The sequence below is a fragment of the Egretta garzetta genome, unplaced genomic scaffold (genome assembly GCF_000687185.1).
Source record: "Egretta garzetta isolate BGI_Z169 unplaced genomic scaffold, ASM68718v1 scaffold397, whole genome shotgun sequence".
Classification (NCBI taxonomy): domain Eukaryota; kingdom Metazoa; phylum Chordata; class Aves; order Pelecaniformes; family Ardeidae; genus Egretta; species Egretta garzetta.
Genome location: NW_009260493.1, coordinates 408,898 through 419,135, shown reverse-complemented (window position 1 = coordinate 419,135; position 10,238 = coordinate 408,898). Strand labels below are relative to the sequence as shown.

The following is a 10,238-nucleotide window of genomic DNA, read 5'->3' as shown; positions in this document are numbered from 1 at the left end:
GTTAAGCATTTGATAAATCAATGGCTGTATGGGGGGTGGGGGGAAAGCAGGAAAGAAGCAGTAATTAGGATGCAACAAAACACAGCCTGAGGATGACAGACTCACTTTAAAAGAATACTTTAAATACAAGGAAGAAATTGTACTCTGAATAGACAGTGTGCAAGAATAAGACTTGTCTCTTCTCTTCATGACATAGTTTGTTGCTTTCATCCAACTACAGTAACACTCTTTTCTTTGGGCCTGCCAGAATAAGGGCAAGAAAAAAAGTAGGTCCCTCATTAGCATCTACTTTTATCTCTCTGACAGGCCTGCACATAAGATCTTGGAATGGATTTACATATTATCTTCCTAGATGTAAGGTCTGACTATTGATATAATCCCCTTTGCTTTAGTAATGGAAGTGATAACTTTCACGTCCTTGTCCAATCTTTTACTTAACTGATAGAAAAATGAGCATAATCATATTAAATTTCAAATAGCTTGATCATTCTGCCCCTTGAGAAGACAGTACATGATTTATCTGATAAATTTTTATGTAGGGTTTACACAAATCTATCGTAGTCTAGTAGTTGATACAAAACAGAACCTCCAAAAGTTAGCTGAAAAATAAAACACAGTGTAAGGCTAAGACACAGTTCTGTCTCCTGGAGAAATCAGCGTGGGCAGAGTGTGTTTAGATTTGACATGGGACCTTGACTCCCATCCCTCATGGAGCACAGAGGAAGTGCTGGCTTCCTGCAACGGTTTGGCACCAGCATAAGGAGTGGTAGAAGGTGCCGTGCAGCAGCTCTTGCCTGGCTGCTTCAGGCTCTCCACAGCACCACTGGAAGACAAGGAAGCATGCAGACACGGCTGCCCTGGCAAGCAGGACTGCCATGTGCGTAAGACATCCAGCTGAACAGCTGCCTACAAGCCAGCCCTTCTCAAACACAGCTGAGGGGGAACAGAGGCGGGGTATATCCTGAAGCTGAGAGGGGGAAGATGAGCAATGCCTTCCTTTTTAATTACATCACAAGGCATAGATTTATGTCTCGTTTGGTATAGGAATATTTCTGGAGGACTTCAGAGGAGGAGACAGGGACCCTGAGCTTTACAGAGGAATGAGATTCACTGCTGTCATGTTGCCACTGAAGGGCTGATGTTCAAACACAGTTGCTGCCATTGCTAATGCCTCACCATCACATGCTCTCTGTCCCTTATCTTCCTTCAGTTAAACCCACAGCCTTGTTGCCATTTCTCTCAGTAAGAGCATTGTTTATATGAAAGCTGTGTCCTGTTTGAGTCACTGGCCCAGGCTGCTCTGCTGCTGCCTTGTGACACATCCCAAGTCAGCTCACACTCTGGCCAGGGGAACTGGAAACGGGAAGATCTTCTGGTGACCTTGACCTGGTAGACGGGACAGTAACCCTCTCAATCTTAACAGGTTTAGGCAGAGGAAAGGTGGTATGTCTGGGTCTCCCTTGCCCCAGCAGCCCTCTAGCTACCATGATCATTATCAAAATGATGTGGAATACTTAAATCAACTTCTGACCACTTAAGCACTTGGGAAATGATTCAGTTATGTGACATTTTCTACGTCCCTATCACAGGATTTTCATGTGGCTCAGTTTCTCACCTCAAGGGGAAAAAAAGAGATTGCCACCAGTCGGGGGAAATCTCTGTTGCTCCAGGAGCCAAGCAGCAAAAGTTGCTCTGATGCTGCTGGGCCTGGGAGGATGCACAACCCTGAGCCCTCTCCAAGAGGTGAAAACAAAATGTCTGTCTCAGTTCCTATATAGGTGAAGCTGAGTTTTACCGGTGTTGCCGTTATTTGGTTTTGTCTATGTACTGTGTTCTCAGGGTCTGTCTGAGGTCCCAGTGACTGCATTTGTAACGCATGAAACCAAAACTGGTCCCTGTCCCAAAATCTCTGCTGAACTGTGTAGGATTTTCACAGTCCTGATTTCTGCAAATCCACCATGCAGATACATTGCAATTATTCTTCATCAATATAAAAAAAAGTTATTAATTCAACTGAAATCTTTGATTAAGTAATCTGGAAATGTGGCTTCACTAGTAAATTTGTGGCTTCACGTAACATTTCACTGAGGAGCAGGAGCAAAAACTAGTAAGTACGCTAGATTTAAGACTGGTAATAAGAAGGGAAACATTTCAAAGATAAGTGGGGAGCTGGAAGGAGGGTTTGTTCACATGCAATTGGCTCTCATATTAAGTCGATCATGATGGGGACAGCAGTCTGCTCAATGATTTGAGTCCTTTAATATCACACACCATGAGGTAAAGCCCTGAGATGCATGTCCTGGGTGATGATCAGTATCCCTGATGAGCCAGAAGACAGACTCTGAAATTCAAGTGTTAAGCAAACAGAATTGTTAAGGTAGTGCATGGTAAAGCACTTAGGGAAGTCTGAGCTGGAAAGTTGTCGCTGTAGACATGGTCAGATGGGGAGATGCAGATTCAGCGTGAAGACTGCGTTTTATATATATGGCTGTCTGTGACATGGGAGAGGTATTAGTACAGGCTCCTGGCCAAAGAACTCAGCTATATTCTTTCAGATATGTTTGACTTCACCAAATCAATACAGAGGAACCCTTCCTCTGATAACATTTGCTGGGACCATTCTGCTCCTTTCCCTCTCACTTACCATGTACTGATGAATTTGGCTTGCTTTTAATATCTATTCTGATTGGGTAATTTTATCTATGTTTATATATCATTTTAACTATAGGCAAAAATGCAATGAGGTTAAAGAGATTCAAAACTGACAAAGTCAGTTATCACTGGAATACAATTTTCATTTCTTGTCCCCAGTAGTACCATGAATGGACCAATGCTTACTTAGTTATCAAAAATACAGTGTGGTGTTTTGGGTCATGGCAACTAAAAGGCTCTTTCCTCATTTTCAGTTTGTTTTCTGAAGAGGACAATGTCCTGCTACTTTGGATAAGCACTGGAAGGAATTATTCGCTAAAACAGTAGAACAGGACTGCATCGTGAGGTTGAAAGAAAGTATTTTGCCTCTCCCTCTCTCTGTTCTCCCACTGGGGCTGCTTCCAACACCAGGAGTCTGTGAAGTCTGAAGCTGTGTGACTCCAGCAGAGTGATTTCCAAAGAAAGAAGCTCCCTTGTTCACATCCCACTTCCAAACTTTTGCAGGCATCAGTGATCTAACCCAAAGACTCTGCAGAAAGAGATTATGTCTGCTGTGAAGATACTATTTCCTTGTGCTGTGAGCTCCTTATGATGTGTGATATGTGGCCAAGTATTGCACTTTTTAAATCACTGGGGTTTTCCAAAATGCAGAGTAGTGACAAAAAAGAGACCAACTGCAAGAAATAAATCCAGTTGATGCAGTGTCTTCAATCGTCTTGCTATATTTTGGCCGATTGTCATGAATTAAAATGCCAGGGAAGAATATGCACACTAGGGTGAAATTTTTGAAAGGGAGAAAAGGGAATGGAAGAGAAGAAGAAAAATAGCAATTCAGGAAATACATCCTTGAGGTTGATACTGCACCTGAATCCAAGGTTTTAATTTTGTCATGTTTTCCACTTCAACCCTGAAGGTTTTCTCTACTATGAAAAAAATCTCCAGTGGTGTAAAGCATCTGTAAATGGCTCAATGTCATGTCTTTACTTCCTCCTATCTGCCAAGCAAAGGAATTGCATCTTCAGTTTACTGAAGTCCTCTGCTCTATTAGCAATGCTCAGTCTACCAGGATAAAGCCGTCTGGGGTACCGTGGTTTATGCTGGTCTTTTCCAGCCATTGAACTAGGGCGAGTAGTAGCCTGGTGGAAGCTACCACTGCCCCATCTGCTGTGAAGTGCTCCACAGTTGGCTCCAAATTGTAGCCTTTGTGTGCCCACATCTGCAGCAGGACACCTGAGGCAGCTCCCAGACTCTTTATCTGCTGCTGCTAAAACCAGACTGGAAGGGCACAAAGTATGTGAAGAAGACCAAAGGGAATGAGGAGAGACCACCCAGTGGGTATGCTGGAAATGCGCTGAGGCAGTCATTGGAGTGGAAGCCAAGAGGCTTAACCTGTCTAGGTTGGGCAGGTTTCCTGTGTCTGAGAGCTGTGTTACTGCTCATGTCGGTACTGCACCTCACAAGTAGCATTTCAGTTCATAAAGAGAATGATGCAAAGTCCTTAACCACCATTATTGCTACACCGGTAACACAATACCCCACCACAGTGTCAGATATTAGAATGTGCTCGTCCCTAATGACCGTCATTTCCAGCAGAGCATATAGTCCAACTCCCTTCAAGCCAACAGACACACTTTAATGAAGAGAAGACTAGTGGGTTGAGGAAGAGACAAGGCAAAATTTGACATTATATTTAAAACCATGAGTGCATTTGTAGCTTATAAAGTCAAGTGATAATGCTTAACGTATTAGAGCCAGGCAGTTCACAATCTTAATATGCCGGAAGCCAGCGATATACGGCGTTGTTACCGCAAGCTGGACAAATAACACCCCGGATTTTGATTCAAGAAAAGAAAAATTGCCCTTAATGTTTTTAAGGTATTAAATCATAATGTTGCATTTTTAAATAGATACTTGAGTAACGCAAGACTGAAGGTCACTCTAGGGATCTAAGTTTATGTTGATTAATATCTGCTTACACTTCTCTCCACTGCTGTCATATTGACCAAATGTACTATTTAAATTAAATTTCCTGATCTGAAAGTGTATTACTATCTGCACTACAGAAATAGGATTGTCTCAAAGCCATTTATTTTATTTAATTGTGTGCAACTGAAAATGCTTTTAGGAATTACAAGAAATGCACTCCTAGTTAAAATGGAAACATCTTTGCTCCCCATGTTAACTTACAAATCAAAATGAATTCAATAAAGGCTATATTAAAACAGTAAAAAATGAGATTAGTAGTTGATGGATGGGTACCAAACCCTGAATTTCTCACTCAGCTATTGCCAAACCTCCTTTTGAAACTACTGATTAAAAAAATAATCCAGATTCTCCGTCTACAGTCCCATGTGATACCAACGGTGCTGAAGTTCAGCAGAGGGTGGCTTTAAGTGCTATTCTATGGATTCCCACTGCAAAGCAGGGTGACCAGAGGTTACATAGCTTCATAGAAGCTGGCACCTGAAAAAAATGAGTTCCTGCATCCCCGCAGTAGTTCAGACAACTTGTCTGAAGCAGGCACGCGCATCTAAAAAGACTCTGTGCAACATCTGTAGTTGTGAACAGCTCTAGCAAAGTGGGAACTGGAATCCCAATTTTGTGCTTGTGACACATTACACAGAGGGTATTTGCTGACAGGGCAGGGATCTCTATCGTGAAAGTCATGTATTTAAACCAGAAGAGGAGGTTAATATTCCTTTTTTATTTTTTTTCCAGAATAAAACCCTACTGTTTTGCTTCTTCTGTTTTACTCTGCTGCATAATTTAGCATTTAAAGAATACTGCAGAATGACGATGGTAAAGACTGAACTCAGAATAAGAATTCCTGCAAGATCTGCAGCTGAGCATGGTATTGACTCTCCAGGCTGACACTGACTCTAGGCGGAGCTTGCAAAAAAGTGTGCTAATTATTATTATTATTATTATTATTATTATTTTTAATTAAGGTCTTTCCATGAATATAGAGAGGGGATTTAGACTACTTAGGCAATTCGCACAGCATGTGTTATATCAAGATGTGTATATCATGTTTTTATCTATGCAACTTTATTCATGTACACTTCCACTAGCCTGGAGCAGTTGCAAAAAGATTTATATGTGCTCAAACAAATAAGCAGAGGACAATTTAATTTGTTCATTGTTTTAAAATTCTTAGAGTCACTTTTAAGATGCTATTGAGTGAAGTTACCATTGGAAACTGGACAGCTTTAGAAAACAGGATGCCTGTATATTTTCCAGAGTAGAGAGCCAGCTGTTAGACAATAGATGGTTTATAAAATTGTAGGAGATTAAATAACATTATGAATAGTTGCTTTAACAATTTTTACAGCATTTATTTTTTTTTCCTCGCAAAGTTAGTCCCTCTCAGCAAACCTTTGCACGCATCTTGAAGTTTACACTTTGGCCAAGTTCACGGGAGCTGCTGAGAAGCCACACTTGCATGGAATAGGATCTGCGTCTTGGTAATGTATTCACACTCACAGCACTACGTGGTGGGTGGCTTAGAATTTTTTTCCAGAATAAAACCCTACTGTTTTGCTTCTTCTGTTTTACTCTGCTGCATAATTTAGCATTTAAAGAATACTGCAGAATGACGATGGTAAAGACTGAACTCAGAATAAGAATTCCTGCAAGATCTGCAGCTGAGCATGGTATTGACTCTCCAGGCTGACACTGACTCTAGGCGGAGCTTGCAAAAAAGTGTGCATTTTTTTTCCTCGCAAAGTTAGTCCCTCTCAGCAAACCTTTGCACGCATCTTGAAGTTTACACTTTGGCCAAGTTCACGGGAGCTGCTGAGAAGCCACACTTGCATGGAATAGGATCTGCGTCTTGGTAATGTATTCACACTCACAGCACTACGTGGTGGGTGGCTTAGAAAAAGGGTGAAACAGTCTGTAAGCCATATCCTGAAAAATCACAGTTTTAGGCACTGCATTCTCATTTAATGAAGAACTCCATTTTATTTATATCTATTATGTGTAGTTTTATTTTTACCTCAGGTCATGTGTCCCCAGGGATGTCAGAAAATACACTGATACCACAGTGAGCTTGTGTCTTCTGACACAGACTATATAGTGTCCCTCCCTAGTCTACCACATATGATATACCTACAGGAAAGGAAGAGGAAATGCTATTAAATCTTCTAAAATCTATCAGAAAAATACAAAAAACCTAAGAGGCATCTTCCCTTTGCAGGACCATGTGAGCTCCTCACAAAAACCCAAGCCATGAGGTTCATCTGTTGTCACAGCGTAAGCAAATGGGAGGTACTCAGGGCTGGGTACAGAATCGGTCCCTGGCAAGCCAGGTTGGCAGTGCTGGTGAAAGGAGATGCTGGCCCTTTCAGCTGTAAGACAGCCCATGTGTGTCCTGCTCTGTGTTGTGATATGCATCTCTTGATGCTGAAGGACCAGGGCTTCGCGCACCTGGAGAGGTACCTTAAATGGAACAACAGAGTTAGAGCAGCACCAGTGGGCCAGCCCCATGCAATATGCTGTGGAATTTAAACGTTCACTTCTTAGGTGCTTTTTTTGACTCTTCAAGAAGATGGAGAACACCTTGCCCTCAGTCTGAGTTGTATGGTTTTGTAGAACTTTGCTGTTTCTTGTGTATGTTTCCATGACAGTGAAGCGGTAATTTACCTCAGAATAAAAGCAAATCTGCAGTAACAAGGGGCAGCACCTTCTACACAAGGATTCTTAAAGTACATGTTGATGGGAGCACTTTCATTTTTGTTCTGAAGGAGCCATTTTAGAATTACATGTAGCTCCACTCTAAAAAAATGATAGTTATTCCTCAGAGTCCAGCAGACAACCTCCAGACAACAAGAGACTCTGAAAGAGTAATAACAGTATTTTTTCCTCAGTTAATCTGTACATGTTTCTCAAAGATGTCCAGTAATATTATCCTACTCTTTAGCCCAAGGCACAAAAATGAAGTGAGTTGCTCATAGTCTCCCAGTAGGAAAATACATGTGTCACTGCAGGAAACATGGATGGTATTCAACATATTCTTCTTTCGTATGCTAAGGAAATGAAGGAACCTCTTTACATCTTCTGGTATAGTTATTTTCCACTCTTTTCCCAGGGCACTTCTATGTAACAAATGTCCTATTTTGCTAATGCCTGTTATTTTTCAGATTTACATAGTGCACAGATTCTTGGAGAGGTCATTGCTCAATAGCAATAATATAATAGACAAAACCAGATCATATGATTCATTCTAATGCTAGATGCTAATACATGTTAATATTAAACATAGCAAGCAATAGAGCTTTTTGGAGGGAAAGGTTCTCCACAGCTGTTGCACAGAATCCTTTCAGATCAAGTCACTGAATCTAATTACCCTGAATGAATTTGGTATAACATGTATTTCCACCTCACACACCATACGTTTCAGTTAATGGATCATTCCCACGTTTGGGTGAAAGAAAACAGCCGTAATGGATAATAATCAAAACATAAATTGAGGAAAAAGTAAGGAAAATCTGATCATGAGGCAAAACAACAAATTACAAATAATTTTTCATTCTGGGGGAGTAGAGTTTATTCCAAAGGCTGAAACACTTTTAGCTGTTGCTATCTCTTTTTCATCAGAAGATGAAACAGATCATGTCTGCCATGTAGGTACATCCATTAAATGGTTGAGAATGTCTACCTGATCTGAAACACACTGAAGTCAATAGACACCTTTTCAACTGACTTCAGTAATGAACTTTGTCAAACAATCAATTCTGCCCTGGCAGTTCCTGCTGTCTTGATTAGTTTAAAAACATGATAAAACTTTGTCAAAGAAACATTTGGAAAACAATCTTTTGCACTGCAAGAAATACGGTTTCTACTCATGACTTTTTGCCTCCAACATGAGACTTGACAGTGTCTAGATGTATGTCCTGTGGTGCTGAGTTGCCTGCCGGGGTTAAACTATGACAATGTATTTTTTAAGGCAATCACCAGCGAATCTTCAGCATCTACTTTAACGATATTCTAGAAAAAGAAACAAAATCCTTACCCCAAAACTTCGGTGGCCATGTGATTGGAGAGTAAGTACTGTTTCTATCCATAACATCCAAATAACAAATGCAGAATGGTATGTCCACAGAGGAGCAATGTGTTTCTGAACGTTTGAGATTTAGCAGTAGAAGCAATGCTTTTGTGCTGCCAGGGAAGTGTGTTGTTTGCCTGAAAGGAAATGGATGTATCACATTTCCTGCTTGTGGACTCGAATTAGCAAGTGCTTGCCTTATCTTGGAACACCACATGGTTCCCGAGATGGGGAAATAGTTTCCTTCTCGTCATTTCCTCAGCCAGAGCAAATTGAGTCAAAACAATACCAAATCTCCTCCTTCCCTGAAACTTTTTGAACCCCAAAATGTCCAGAGACAGAGAGATGAAAAGTCCTTTCTCTTTCCTTTAATGATTTTATATGTTGAAGACCTCCCTTAAACATTTAAAAGCACTTGTATTCGATGGGAATTTTCAATAAGGAAGAAATGTATCAAGAGGCTTTTAATAAACATCATTAATTTAGGGTATGAAGATTATTAAGTATTCACCATTGTTCCTCGGCTCGTTTGAGGAACTAGCTGGCCCTGACAGTGAAACTGTAGGCATTAATATTTTAATGAGTGTACTTCAAGTTTCCTTTGCCAATTCTTTTCCTTTCCACACCCCATTCTAAAATATGAGTTCCCTGGAACACAAACAGGCTTTGAGCTAATTGTTTGGACAGTTTTAATACAATGCAGTGTTAATTCCCTCTTGGAATTTGTAGGTGATTCTGCTGCTAAATATAACAAATAGCAATAATAACACCCCAACAGAAGAAAATAGTCAAGATATTTAATGACACAGACGCAGAATTAATAGCAAATGTATGGGAATCAATAAAATATATGATCTTGTATTTATGTGATAAATTCTGTAGGACCTGATTTTAACTTTTTTTTTCTTAAATATATTTCAGATAATGGATTCCATAAACATTCTGTTCCAAATGTCAAACCTCTGTTCTATGAAGAGTTGTATGCAGTTTTGTTTTGCCCATTGTTAAAAACCCCAGAATCAGCTACATCTGTTTTTCACAATAAATATCAGGAATCCCCAAAATTTAGGAATATTCCATTCTTAAGGTTTGGATTTGGCATAATTTTAATGTTGAATTTTTGTTTTGTTTTGTTTGGGACTTTTTTACACGAAACAGATTTTAAAAAATACTGAGTAAAGACACTATGATGGTTAATGGGAGACTTAAAGCTTTCAAAGCTGGTGCTTAAAATGATATATACAAATACTGAATTAAGCACCTGAATGAAAAAGATCTGATTTTCAGTTGTCTGTGAACAAGATACAACTTGATAAGAAATGCTGGGATTATTTAGTTTGGTCAGGACACAGATACCAGACCAGATGATAGAAACATAAAGAATTCTATGACTAGTGTTAGTTTTGTGCTCTAAGAGTAGATGGAAATACAACAAAGCTGAATTATTGTAAACTATAAAATGAGGAAATTCAGTGATTTTAGTTTACTGAATGCATCTATTGAGATGATAATTTTAAAACAGAATTAAACACTGACCTTA

The 10,238-nt window shown here is 39.9% G+C and overlaps 1 protein-coding gene across 1 annotated transcript in view; it reads right to left on the bottom strand.

Moving 5' to 3' along the window:
• The window catches only part of MYCT1 (MYC target 1), a 24,376-nt gene extending 15,588 nt beyond the window's left edge, over window positions 1-8,788 (bottom strand). Inside the window, 1 exon segment of the mRNA XM_035899813.1 lies at window positions 8,666-8,788. Coding sequence (XP_035755706.1) covers window positions 8,666-8,717 — 52 coding nt within the window. The 5' untranslated portion in view covers window positions 8,718-8,788.
• Between the last annotated feature and the right edge of the window lie 1,450 nt (window positions 8,789-10,238).